The sequence below is a fragment of the Cryptotermes secundus genome, unplaced genomic scaffold (genome assembly GCF_002891405.2).
Source record: "Cryptotermes secundus unplaced genomic scaffold, Csec_1.0 scaffold661, whole genome shotgun sequence".
In the NCBI taxonomy this organism is placed as follows: domain Eukaryota; kingdom Metazoa; phylum Arthropoda; class Insecta; order Blattodea; family Kalotermitidae; genus Cryptotermes; species Cryptotermes secundus.
The window spans coordinates 663,338-678,149 of record NW_019745089.1 but is presented as its reverse complement, the minus strand read 5'-3'; the positions used below and the strand labels follow the sequence as shown (position 1 = coordinate 678,149).

General features: G+C 43.1%; 1 protein-coding gene across 1 annotated transcript in view; it reads left to right on the top strand.

Annotated features, from left to right (window-relative positions):
* Window positions 1-14,812, top strand: part of LOC111874945 (epithelial discoidin domain-containing receptor 1) — a gene marked incomplete at its 5' end in the record, with an annotated part of 554,089 nt that overhangs the window by 362,223 nt on the left and 177,054 nt on the right. The window contains 1 exon segment of the mRNA XM_023870830.2: window positions 10,114-10,261. Within this exon segment, the coding sequence (XP_023726598.1) occupies window positions 10,114-10,261 (148 nt within the window).

Below are 14,812 nucleotides of genomic sequence, written 5' to 3'. Positions count from 1 at the left end.
TATATTTAAGGGAATACTCGCTGTTTTGTTTGGACAAAAGGCCGCGCCATAGCTCAAGCGCTGGCTTCCCTCCGCGGCGGCCAGGGTTAGATCCCGGGTCTGGTAAAGTGGGATTTGTGGTGGACAAAGTGGCGCTGGGGCGGGTTTTCTCCGAGTACTTCGGTTTCCCCTGGCAATCTTCATTCCATCAAATTCTCCATCATCATAATCACCAGGGGCAGGCTACAATAGGCCAATCGGTGGCCGCCGTGCCGAGTGGACCAAGTTGGACTCCATCCCCCACTAAGCGAATTAATTGTTTCGACACACAATTTATGGAAATAAAGTGTTATGATATGTCATCCGTTTTAATATTCTCCTTCCATCATTGCCTAGGCCTTTCAAGTGTCTCCTTCACTTCAGGTTTTCCTACAGAATTTCAGTATGCATGCTCTTCTTTGTGATGCGTGTTACACGTCCCGTTCATCACGTAAATGTGAGCAATATTATTGTATTAATGTGTTCCGATACAAGGCTGTAATGTCACTTTTTCGAATCGTGCTTATATGTACAGGTTTTGGCAAGCCTAGTACTGGATGTAACATCCACTTTATCCAGGTATTATTGTTATCTGCTGTAAATTCGTCCCACAGTTTACTGCAGTTGAAGGTACTGCATCATAAGAGGACTCCAGTTCTGAAGGAAGATCTAAGCCCGTTTGATAAACGAGCCTTTGTACTATTTCGAAAGGTGACACTGCTATAAAAGGGATATTGTTGCTGGATTTATTGACCACCAAGTTCACATCAGATTCGAACGAGACAGAGACTCGTCAGAGAAATAAAGAAAAACTCTTACTCGTGTCTTAGCAATCCATATATGTATTGAAAAACATTTCCAGATCAGTATTTAAGTGTCAACAGGCAATTTTACTATTTATGTTATAATGTACATAATCTACATAATAAAACTTTAAACGTTTCCACATAGTAGCGATATGAGGTTTTGTTAAGGCGATCAAAATTATGGCTACACCTTTTTTGTCTCTGGGACATGGATAGCGCCACAAGATAATAAAATATAGGACACAATATTAATGTAATTAAATTATTTTATCGATTTTAAAATCGCTCTGTAAAAGAGCTTCCTCTCTAAAAATTTCATTCTAGTCCTCTACCTACGAGTTTCATATTGATATTATAAAATATTTTATCTACTGTTTTTTGGAAGTCTGTCTGTTTGAATTTGTTGCTTAGATATTTGATAGAAGAAGTAAACATGTCTTGAATGTCCATAATAAATTGAAGCTTTTGTCTGCTGCCGAAATTCAGAAGACAATCCGAACTTAAATATATTTAATTCTTCGGGCATATTTATTTATTTATTTATTTATCTCCATCTGTCAGCATTTCAGATTATGTTTCTGTCAAATGGTAGGTCGATTTCTTTTTCGTTTGACGCTACAGCCCCAATTTGGGCCTTGGCCTACGTCCATGAAACTCTCCGCTTCACTTTGTTTTATAAGATCTTAGACATTCGGTAGGACTCCTTGGGGGGGAGGTGATCACCTCTTCGGAAAGCCTCTACCTGTACACAAACAGAAAAAGTACATACACACAAACACCAAACATCCATGCCCTGAGTGGCATTCGAACCTACGATCCTGGCTTCCGAGCGAGCGAAGACAGTGCATGCCTTAGACCGCTCGGCTACCGGCGGTGGGACGATTGGGAAATAATGAATTGTAAAGGATGTAGAAGGAAACGCTCGCATCTCTTTGATAAACCAACTTCACATTTGTTTTGAGGGACTGGGGAAATTCACTAAAAGCATCAGCGACGATACATGGTCTCTTAGTACAGAAGTAAAGGGCATTTATTTGCCCGGTCAAGGTCATAACCCCTTCAACCTCCTCGCCACTTCTTTTCCTCCCTGAGAGGTAAATAGATTGAGCAGGAAGCGAAGGGAAAGCACTAGAGATCAGAAGATGGAGGTGTTGGAATCACCTTGATCGGCCAAAAGAAATCAGCCAGACTCTATCCATTCAGTCACGGTTTTCGACACGCTGTAGCGGATGAGCAGTGGGTGTTCACTTGTTTAGCGTTTCGCAAGGAGTGCTTTTGGTGTCATAAATATATTTTCCTTACTAAACTTAACAACAGCCGGTCACGGTAGCCGAGCGGTCTAAGGCATATACTGTCTTTGCTCGCTTGGAAACCGGGATCGTGGGTTCATATCCCACTCAGGGCATGGATGTTTAGTTTGTGTGTGCGCGTTTTTCTGTGTTTATGTACAGGTAGAGGCCTTGCGACGAGCTGATCACACGCCCAAGGAGTCCTACCGAATGTGTAAGATCTATAAAAACCGAAGTGAACGGAGAAGTTCATGGAGGTAGGCCTAGGCCCACTGGGGCTGTAGTGCCAAAAAAAAAAAAACTTAACAACTGTTAATTGCGGAAATAATTCAAGTGATTGCGTCGTAATTTTTGGCCCGAGAATATCCACCTTCTTTTTTGTATGCCAAATAAAGGGGGTCCTGAAGATGGATGCAGCAGGTTCCTCCGAAAGCACATACCAAACTATATAGTGTCATATCTAAGATTACCAAGCTAAAGAATATTTACTCAAAACAGTTGTGCAAGGAAGAACTGTTTTTAAATATTAGAGATGAAGGAACCTAACTTCTGAAATGTTACTACGTGTAGACTGGTAGACCTTAGCAATGTTTCAGAGGAACGTACTCCCTCCATTTTCATCGTCGAAGAATAAGCCAGTCAATTAACAAGCAAGAAACAAGCAAACTTCTCGAACTTGAGGTTTTAACAGTCTGTTTTTCCGATACGTCCTTGAACTGACTAAACTACCTCACATCCCAGGATGTGGCCATCTTCATACCTCAGTGAGAGTCTCAGACCCAATGCATCAGATGTGATTAACTGTTTATTCTGAGACAGTTTCTCTGTTTAATTATTATGAAGTAAGTTACTATTAACACATTACACTGTCAGAGAACGGTTAACGTCCTCACCGCACATGACAGAGAGTAGTTGTTCACTTTGCTGAGGAGATGCGGAGCTTAATCGCAGAGAGCTGAATGTTCTAATTGCGTATTGTTCGAAAGTGACAGGATTATCTGCATGACTGAACACACTGATCCCAGCCCAATTATGCTTGATTGCTGTTTAGACCGGTGTCATTAAGTGGACTGAAGTGTACGGGCAAACGGAGGTTTACTGTAAATGCAGTTGGTATCACGTAGAACGACATCGTACTAATGACATGTTTGCATAATAAATGCAAAAGTTGAAAGTGTAAATATTAGGAGGTAGGAGAAAACTGCATAATAAGCTTCATAACTTATACAATCCGTCAGATGTAATTAGAATGAGAATTCACGGCAGGTGACATTGGAAGGTAAAAAGGCAATGTGGTCCCTGTACTAAACGAATGAATGAATGAATGAATGAATGTATAAGGGGTGGGCATTCTCGGACCTTGCACCGCAACCACAGTGATTTATTGTGATTCATATTTTTATTATCCCCTCCCCTTCTTTCGAAGCGCAGGATTGTGTACGTGGGGGCGTCGAAATAGTCACTTGGTTCCATAAAGTATTGACCCAAGTGACATATTATTAAATAAGCTAAGGCCTCACATTCGCACAGGATACGTGTGGCTGTTTCGTTTTTTCTTGACACCTCTCACAAGTTGAACTTTTACTTAGTCCCAATTTGAAGAGGTGTCCTTTAAGGCGACAGTGTCCTGTAAGCAGTCCCACCACCCATCATAGCCGGTTCCTGTTTAGCTTCAACAATTCCTTCGCTCTTTTAGCAGAGGGTCCTTGTATGAGTCCCTTAGCTTGCCTGAGTCCGGTCAAGGATCCCCAGTATTTCTTGTGCTTCATGTTTGTCCAGTCCCTGATTGTCTGTCTGACAACGCCTATAGAGATGCTACAGGCTGGTTCAGGTCCTATGGATGGATGTTCAGCTCCAATCTTAGCTAATTGATCTGCTGTTCCTGTACTTAACTAATTAAGCACTACGCTATGAACGCGTATGGGGATTACATGTACGAATATAGAGCGACATTCTCTTTACCTCGGCACTAGTTTCATGTGAGTGGCCAAGCTTCACACCCCGGCCGCTTAACCCCAGGGAAAGAGCTCCTGGTACCCTTTGGATAGGAGGCTGAATATGCCCCAGAACCGGTCAGGCCGACATGGTGAAGAGATTATTCTTGACTTTACCAGGACTCGAACTCCGAACACTCAGTCATCCAGCCCGTAGCCAGTCAGTATACCGGCTGCGCTATCCCGAGATTGGTAGGGAATGCAAAATGCATGGGAGGGAAGAAGAATGCATAGAGGGTTTAGTCGGAAAGCCAGAAGAAAATATGAGGAACACATACAAGCAGCACAAATGAAATTTCTATGAACGTTATTGGACATTCCAAGTGTAGATCGTGAATCAAATACAGACATAACATAAATATTAAATGTTTCAAATATTCTCTATGAAACGGAAAGTATGACAGGAACTTGCTGCAACACATACACACGCCTGTACAGAATGAAGACCAGTAGGAATGTGATATACCGAGCGATTTAAAGGCGCAGATGCTGGTCACCGCTCGACTGAAATACGGAGAAAGTAATTCCATTTAGCGGCCTTAAGAAGAAGTATATTCCTGCACAGTGAGTGTATGATACTCCGTGAAACGTAACGTTACCATGATGAATTCTGCCTTAACGCCCGATTGGGATAAGAAATTTCTTCGTCATGATCATAATCATAAATATTAGTTTTATTGCCTTGGCAGGGGCAGGTGGTAGTATAGTTTGTTCAGGCATTCTGCTACAAGCCGGAAGGTCGCGGGTTCGATTTCCCATGAGTTCACTGAATTTTTCAATTTACCTAATCCTTCCAGCCGCACTATGGCCCTGGGGTCGACTCAGCCTCTAACAGAAATGAGTACCAGGAATATTCTTGGGGGTAAAGGGCGGCCGGCGCGCAAGGCTGGCAACCTCACCGCAATCTGTTAGCCGATTGTCTAGAAATTATTGGAGCTTCGACATCCCACAACCCAATTGGCCTCCGTGACCTTCTGACTCCAAAGTACAAATCCAGTGTCTCCATATTGTAATGGTCTGCCTCTCCTTCCCGTGTATACTGGTAAAATATTTCAGAAAGTCGGTTTTCTTCCATTCTTTCCACATTTGGAATCACTTCGTTTGATATGCAACTATTTTGTCTAGGATGCTACATATATTTAGTTCTTATCTGATTGGTTTCTTATATGGTCTGTTCTCTTATAACCTGCTACATTTCTTAGGAATCCCATTTCAGCCAACATTTCCTAGAATCGGAATCCCACTAAGGTATTTACATCTGCCGAAGTCAACAAGAATAATGTGAAATGGAGGCAAACCTACGAATAGTGTGCCAGGATCGAAAAGTAAGATAAGTTTACCTTAGCGGCTCCACAAACGTACTTCATTTAAAATTAAAATCTGTTCCTATATTGTGTTACAAAAAGTTTGCAATAATCCCTTCTATTTATGAATATCAAACACACGCCGAAGTGATTTCCTTGGACTGAATTTTCTTGCGGTCACGAATTAGGATAAAAAAAAAAAGGAATCAGAGAGTTACTTTGTTGTCACGTCACAGTTGAATTTCTGTGTTTACTGCACACTCACTGAGCTGGATTTATTTTCCTGACGTGACATTAATGTGATGTAATCACTATGTAGATCTCCCCACCAATCCTACTTAAGTCAGGTGGTGCCTCCTGGCAAACGGGCTGCCCTTGTTTCTCACTGACAAACTCGGATTCGAGGTCTAAAGGGACACAACGGAGTAGGATTCTTTATTAAAATTCTCACCCACGGCTCAGGACAAGCTCCGCCAAGATATCCAACAGTGCAAGACCTCTTTGTTTATCCTACTAAGTGACAAAGAAAATAATCAGTGTAGGTAACGTTAATGTTGGCCGCGCCATAGCTCAAGCGGTTAGTAGCTGGCTTCTCACCGCCGCGGCCCGTGTTCAAACCCGGGTCTGGGCTAGTGGGATTTGTGGTAGACAAAGTGGCGCTGGGTTTTCTCCGAGTACTTCGGTTTCCCCTGCCAATCTTCATTCCACCAAATTCTCCATCATCATAATCGCCCGGGGCAGGTACAATAGGCAAATCAATGACCGCCGTGCCGAGTGGACCCAGCTGGATTCCACCCCTCACTAGGCAAATTTATTGTTTAAAGATCTGCCACTATGGAAAATATCCCAAACACCAGTCAACATTATTATTATCATTATTTTTTTGTTTGATTAATTATATACATTAATTTGTTTTCCGCCGGTCACTGTAGCCGAGCGGTCTAAGGCATGTACTGTCTTCGCTCCCTTGGAAACCGGGATCGTGGGTTTACAAGATCCCGCCACTTGTCCTTATTCTGAGCCAGCTTAATCCAGTCCACATTGGCACATTTTATGTTTGAGGACCATTTTAATATTAATCTCCTATATTCGCCTGATTTCTCCAAAACGTAATATTAAAGTATAAAGCAATATTCTCGCTGTGTTTAACGAATAAGCGCTATGCCATAAAGACGTATAGGGGAGTGCAGGTATGGCTCCATCATTCTTGAATGCGTCCTTAGATGGAGGTGAATGGATGGCTTCACGCCCGGCCCACTTTCACCCTGAGAAAATCATTCCAGGTGCCTGTTCTGTGTGAGGCTGTGTGAGCCTGATAGTCGATCTGGAAGCTGTGAAGAAGAAAAAGTCTTGCCCTGCCGGGAATTGAACCCGAGACTTCAATCCCGTAGCACGTCGCTATACCTACTCCAAAAGATAATATTGCATGTAGCCAAATGCGCTGAGCTGATGCCGTGATGATAATATTATTAATATCGGCCTGTTGTACCAGTCCCACATGATAGATGATGATGGTTGTGGAACAGTTGGTAGAATGAAGATTGGCATGGGAAACCGAAGTACTCATATAAAACCTGCCCCAGCGCCACTTTGTCCACCATAAATCCTACATGGTTTGACCCAGACTTGAACCCGGGCAGCCGCGGTAGGAAGCTAGCAACTAACCGCCTGAGCTATTACACGGCCTTTGATAATAATAACTTGGGTGTTTATTCAAGCCGTGGGTTTGTGTCGCGCAGCTCCAGAATATGCAACCATTCACACACCAGGATATGCCTATTCCATCTGTGAGTTTATTTTCCTGCGGGACCCGACATATTATTCAGTATATGATACACAGGAAATTGGATAACGCATTTGTGGCCCAGTGCAACTGCTGAGCAGTGAATACAGACTCGCACACAAATTTATTGATCAGTAGTTCGGCGGCCTACCCACAAAGTACATGGAGCATGGGGAGGGGACCTGGCCACCTGTTGTTATGCAGCCTGCTCAGCACCAACCGTGTCTTCTCAGTGCAATACTGGCAACAAATGCCTCCTCCTAGTGCACCGGTTCTACAAGTCATTATAACAGTCACAGCATCAGAGCAGTTCGTCTTGAGTGTTTGGTTTTGTGTTCTTTGTTCTGTAGGGTCCTTAGTAGATATTCTCACTCACTCACTCACTCACTCTCGTTTCATGTTGTTCCCACTTTGCAGCAGAGGGCATCCATGAAACCCTTTGTTTCACTTAGTTTCTTAATCCTAAGACAGTCAGTAGGGCTCCTTGGACTGGCGAGAAGCCCGTCGCAAGGCCGTTATCTACACAGGACAACACAAACACATAAAATATGCAGACATCTTTGCCTTGAGTGGGATTCGAACCCACTGTCCCAGCGTTCGATCGAGCAAAGACAGTTCATGCCTTAGAACCACGTGCCGGGTTCGATCCCAGATCTGGTCAAGTGGGATTTGTGGTGAACAAAGGGGTGTTGGGGCAGGTTTCCTCTGCCAATCTTCATTCCACCAATTGCTCCACAATCACCTCACCTATCATCTGGGGCTGGTACAATAGGCCAGAAGTGGCCGCAATACAACGAACTTAGTCCCACCCCACTAGCATTAAAAAAACATAAATTATAAAAGTGATAATTTGTCATTTATATGAAAACAAGATTAAAAATAAATTGTGAATTCCGCAAGGTTTAATATATTTCATTGGGTCTAAACATTTGTGTAACAGTTTCCAGGATTTACAAAGCACAAAAGATTTGAGAACCGTCGCTTTAAACATTGACACCACTGGCTAACACCAAAGGTAACACGGCAAAAAAATCTACAACACGCAACGTGTAGCTAAATAGCATACAAGAGGACTAATAAAGTGGTTCAAAATATATGAAAAGAGAGAGGATTTTCAGGATACAAATTCCAACTGTATGGCCTTAAAATGGATTCGCCTAATAAATATATAGGCCTACAACAAGATTTTCTTTCCTTTTCTATAGTCAGAAGGAAAGAGACCACTGGGAAGACCAAGGCGTAGGTGTGTGGACAGTATTAAAATTGATCTTAGAGAGATAGGATGGAATGGTATGTTTTGGATTGATCTGGCTCAGGATAGAGACCAGTGTAGGGCTCTTGTGAACATGGTAATGAACCTTCGGGTTCCATAAAATTCTGGGAAATTCATGAGTAGTTGCAGAATTGGCGGCTTCTCAAGAAGGGCTGAGCTCCATAAGTAAGTAAGTAATGCCATTAGCAGCCTCCGTAGTCTAGGGGTAACGTTCCAACCTCGTGACTCAAGGTACGCGGGTTCAAACCCGGCGGAGGTCGTGGAATTTTGAAGGGCGAAAAAATTCAGGGAACAAGTCCTCCGGAAGGGACTTTAAGCCGTGGATCCCGTGTCGTAGCTTTACGGCACGTAAAAGAACCTCATGTCCCAAGGGGAACACCGAGCCAAATTCAGGACATTTCCCGCCCAACAGTAGTCTCTAACGCCTATGGTAGATGGGGGAAGCATCGAGATACCGCTGAGCCAGTAGAGGCCGAACTCGCTGGCTGACTCGGGACTAATGGCACACACCAGTACCGGTAGGAAATAGAGACTGGTAGAATATCATAGGGCGACGCACAATGGACCAACAGTCAGTCTAAGTGCATGGGGAAACCCACCCTCTCTAAATACAGTACAGTGCAATACAAGTAATGCCATTACTGTAACCTCTGTAGTAAAATAAATAGCCAAGTTATGTCAAGGAATAAGCAGGCTTTCGGCTGTACCTTGTCGACATTTTCGTCGAAAATCGGATTATTATTATTATTATTATTATTATGTAATCGTCAACATTTTGTTATAAATACAAAATGTTACTGTATTATCATTCTTCTTATTATGCTCATTTACTACAGGTTTCGAGCCAGCAGTTTTTCATGTAATGTACTGCACGTTATTGAATTATATTTAATTAAAAACGAATAGTACATTGAATTGTATGTCTATACAGAAATACAATTCAGTGTATATTTCATGAAAAAATGTATTGTAATGATATACTTGAGAGCTATATACCGCCACATCTAATAACTCCATTGCTATGCATATAATAACACACAGAGAGTCCACCGGAGACGACGAACAGCTCAGATCTGTTTATACAACGATTTCTTCTCAAACAGGATGTTAGGCAGCAGAAGGCCGTGCCATAACTCAGGCGGTTAGTGGGAGATGGAGTCCAGCTGGGTCCACTGATAGGCCTATTGTAGACTGCCCCGGGTGGTTGTGATGATGGAGAATTTGGTGGAATGAAGATTGGCAGGGGAAACGGAAGTACTCGGAGAAAACCCGCGCCAGCACTACTTTGTCCACCACAAATCCCACTTGACCAGACCCCGGGATCGAACCCGGGCCGCCGCGGTGGGAAGCCAGCGACTAACCGCTTGAGCTATGGCGCGACTAGCTCAGGCGGTTTGTCACCGGCTTCTAATAACTGCGGCCCACACTCATTGTCTATCATCCGGGGCTGGTACAATTAGGCCACTCGTTTGCCGACGTACCAAGTGGACTCGGTCTCACCGCACCCCAAGAAACTAAAAAAGACCCTATGCCCTCATGTTCAACCGAACCACAACGTACGAGTTCGCCTATTGGTTGCCGTGTCCAGGAGAACACTGGATGAAATTTCAGGCCAGGTAAATGTGGGATATGTTTGTGTGTTGCAGGTCCTGGCTGGTAACACCAACACGTACCTAGTGATGCGCCAGGAGCTGGAACTACCCTTTGTGGCCAATAAGGTCCGCTTCATCCCCTACAGCCTGCACACAAGGACGGTGTGCATGAGGGTGGAACTCTACGGATGTCCCTGGGAACGTAAGTCTGTCCGTTATTTGTTATACTTCGAGAGATGAGCTAAAAAGGTAAAGTTATCCCTGTGCTTAACTAATTAAGCACTACGTCATGAAGCTGTATGGAGGAGAGGATGTATAAATCCACATTTTCTTGACCTCGGCACTAGCTGGAGGTGAGTAGTCTGCTTCACGCTCCGGACGCTTTACTCACGGGGAAATAGCCCACTGTACCCATTGGATAAGAGGTTGGGTTGACCCCAGAACCGATCTGGACAAAGTTGAGAAGAGAAAATTATTGACCATACCGAGATTCGAACTCCGAACTCTCAGCCATACAGCCCGTATCCAGTCGCTATACCAACCGCCCTATCCTGGCTCTCGAGAGATGGGCAGGAAGTTAATTTTTGTAAGTTGTACTTCAGGGGACTGGTAGGGGTTTGTGATACTGAGGCAGTATTGTAAGAAGATTGCGCGAGAACGGTTCTTATTTAAAGTACAGAATGTCTTCCCATATAGGTTTACAACGGAAAATCTTTTTGGTGCCGTCTGTTTTCACTTTATGACAATATGCTACGCAGTAGCCTGATATATCCAATTCGCATCTCGGCAGATGCACTGGCTACCATGACTGAGGTTTCTACGGTGTTCCTGTAACATTCCAGCCAAATACCGGAGCAGTATATAAAATTAGGCCATGATCATATCCTTTCCAGTTCTTTAGGCATCATATGCTTATATACAGGTGTAACTTAAAGATGCCGACAAATTTTTGGTACGAGTTCCACATACCAAATTAAGAGAAAATGTCCATATCAACATGTGTCCAGGAACATATAATTTGTGAGTTATAGCCGAAAGACTGCATGTTGGTGCTCCAGCACTGTGCGAAATGTCCCCAATAACGCCTATCATGACGGATGGATAGGTAGAGGAGGACCCACTGAATCGCCCCCCACGCTCCACGTCAGATTGGAATCCTCTGGGTTTTCAACCGTGGAGGGCATCTAGAAGCCCTTGTGTACGCAGCTCCTGTTGACAACGAAGAGGAACTTCACCACTGCACTGTGGATACCTGTCAGAATCTCCGCAACTGCCCCGTCATCTTTGAACGGAGGCGTGCATCGAATCTCACGGAGGACATTTTGAGCACTTACTGTAAATGTACTCCTTCAGCTATAACTCACAAATGACATGTTTCAGAACAGACGTTGTTATGGATATCTTTTCTTGTTTTGGTGCGTTGAACTCGTGCTCAATGTTAGTCCTCACCTTTCAGTTACACAGTTAAAAGTTCAGTTACAGTCAGTATAGAGTGGGGGGGGGGGNGGGGGGGGGGGGGGTTGGAGTTCAGCTGGGTCCGCTCGGCACTGATTAGGCTACTGTACCTGCCCCGGGTGATTGTGATGTTGGAGAATTTGGTGGAATGAATATTGGCAGGGGAAACCGAAGTCCTCGGAGAAAACCCGCCCCAGCTCCACTTTGTCCACCACAAATCCCACTTGACCAGACCCGGAATCGAATACGGGCCGCGGCGGTAGGAAGCCAGCGACTAACCGCTTGAGCTATGGCGCGGCCTAAAAGAGTGGATAAAGTGTGATCATACACAAAATATTTTTAAAAAGAGTGGAAAGTTGTGTTCCTACACAGGATAAATAAACTCGTAAAATATTCATTGCTGTTTCAGTGAAGAAATGAGAGTGACCATTCCTGTATCTCGAAATGGAGATACCTAAGCCCTATTTAAACACCTTCTTTACCGGAGAGATTAACATTTCCATTAAATTATTGTACAAAATAAATTCGCATTAACATCACGAGAGTGAAATCTTTTCCAAATAGTTCTCTTAGATTTTTTCAAGTCTTTCTTTCTTCCGGAACCAATTACATTCTCTCTCTAAGTTTACACTCCCTCTCCCCAAAATTAACACACGAATTCCTACCCAGAATCATTTTACTGAGGTTTATAATTTCGAAATATGAACTTCCATGAACTTATATGAACAGAAGTGAACTTAGTTTCGAGTTAAGTTTCTATTTATTCTGTTTCTGGGCACGTTTAAGATTTAAAATTCCCCAAATTCCTTTATCCGCCAATCAGCATACGAGTACAACAGCGAGCTTGGAGGGAACGAAATTTGTACAGTTTTGGTTCTAAATGCCTTATGAAATTATACGAGTACTGTCGTCAGTTTTCTTGAGCCGTGACCACCCGGTTGTGGAAAGCAGCTCTGTAAGTTAGGGCAGGTATTCTTCTAACAGAGAGCATGAATCCTCAGGTGCTCTAATTATATGAATTTCTGTAATTTATCTTCCTTTCTCTCCCATAGCTCCCTGAATGTGAGATAGCTCAGTCGGTATAGCGACTGGCTATGGGTTCGAAGGCCGAGGGATCCGAGTTCGAGCCCAGGAAATCTCACGTTTTCCAGACCTGTTCTGGGGCCCATTCAGCCTCCTATACAATATGTAGCTTGTGAATTTCCCTGGTATATAAAGCGGCCGGTGCGTGAAGCTCACCACTCCCATCTAATGCCGAGGTCGAGAATGCGTGGATCTATGCATCCACTGCCCCATAGGTGTTCACGGCGTAGTGCTTAATTAGTTAAGCAAAGAGACAATTTACCTCAACGGCAAATTTGCACGGTCTCCGTTAACGCGTCTGTAGCGCGCGCAGTGTCTTCGGAAGGACTGACGCAGAGAGACGCAGCTGGATGCTCGGATTTGGAAAGACAAGCGTTAAAGATATTATCTGAAAGCAAGATGGCTAAAGTAGCAGAAGAATGGAGAAATTACATGAGAAGGAGCCTTTGTACTTTGTACTCTTCACGAAACACAAAATTTAAGGACGAGATTGGCGTGACAGAATGCCTGAGTGTGACAATGGGCACGAAAGTTGAGGCGGAAACCTGAAGAGAAAAATGTCTCTTCTATTATAATTTTTACTCTCATCTGATAGTTTCCACTAAATGCCGTTATTTTTTTAATATTGTATCGTGGCATCCTGTTGCATATCGCTTATTTATTTCTGTTAGTTATTAGCCGTCTCACGTGTAACTTGCTGTTTAAAATCTTTAAATTTTTAAACGTTAAAATCTCTTATACGATACTGACGTATGAACACCACATGTTTCGACTAACATTGGTTGCTTTCAGGCGTCTCTAAAATTTCTGATGAAACTGCTGTGGTTCCGTCCATAGATTCAATTTTTGGTATATGACCTCGTCTATGCGCTATTTGTCCTCCCGCAATAACTAGTTCCTCTTATTGTGTCGTGTGTAGCTGTTGCTTTTATTTTCCTTGTTGATAATTCCTTGTTGTGATCTTTGCTCATTTCTTTGAATCCGAATATTGCTGTACTCATGGTAATAATATTGTCACTTATATTAGAGTCACTATTAACGGGGTTTGGATTGGATATTGGATTTATTGGCACCATTCGGAATTACACGTAATTATAGCGTTATCGCTGAACTACACACTTTACAGTTCACTGTTACATACACATAAGGGTTCCCAGTCTTCACTAGTCGTATTCTGGCAACGGACTTCAGTAAAGTAATTATACAAATCTCACTGTAATTGCAGGGCATATGAAATCTGCTTTTCACAGCCGCACTCCTGCAATTGCCAACTGACTGGTTGCCTTTTCTTCTCGATCATCATTGACTGCTGTCTCAAGAAACTGTCAATTATTATTTTCAGCTGGCCTGGGATCCTCATTATATAGCCTCGGAGTGAACCCAACAGAAAACAACGTATCCATCGTTATAGCTCAACAATACCTCGGTTGTTTCTAGCTCATTCTTTGCCGGGGAACCTGTTTATCAAATCGTTATATGCCAGTGAACATCTACTCTGGCTTTCAGGCGTCATGTCACAGTATTAAATAATAATAGTAACTGTAAGACATTATAATATTTCGCTAATCTCGATATGTTTTATTACGTTTAGAAGACAAAACCTTTCATGTATCTGAATTCTCTTATCCGCAGACTAAACATAGTGATGAACGAAGTGTCTTTAAAAAATCGTTCCTGCAGAACAAATATTTCCATTTTTACTGCCATGGGAAATGATTTTAGCTATTTCGGAGTAACGCGCTTTGAGGAAACGGAAGGAGAGTCGATGCCTTCATCTATAGACTCGGCGCATTAGTACGTCAGTCCGACCGTGACGTGTAAACAAACCAAAACCAACATTTGGTCCAGGTTCTCACCTTTTCAAAACACTTTTCTGTCCAGTCAGAAAACATTTACCTTTTAAACTTGGCGAACTAACTTCAATTTTACATGAACGGACGGGGCATTACAAAAACGTCTGTAGTTATTATGATGTAGCTCGAGGAATAACACCGAATAGAATCGACCAAAGGACATGACGGATTCGAATGTTCTTGTACGTGAATTGTAACTTTCAATTTGTATGCATATATAGAGTCGGGATAGCTCAGTCGGTATTACGACTGGCTACATGCTGGATGGCCGTGAATCGAATCCCAGCAGGGCAAGATTTCTCACTTTTTCACATCTTCCAGACCGACTTTGAGGCCCATCTAGCCTCCTATAATGAGAACTG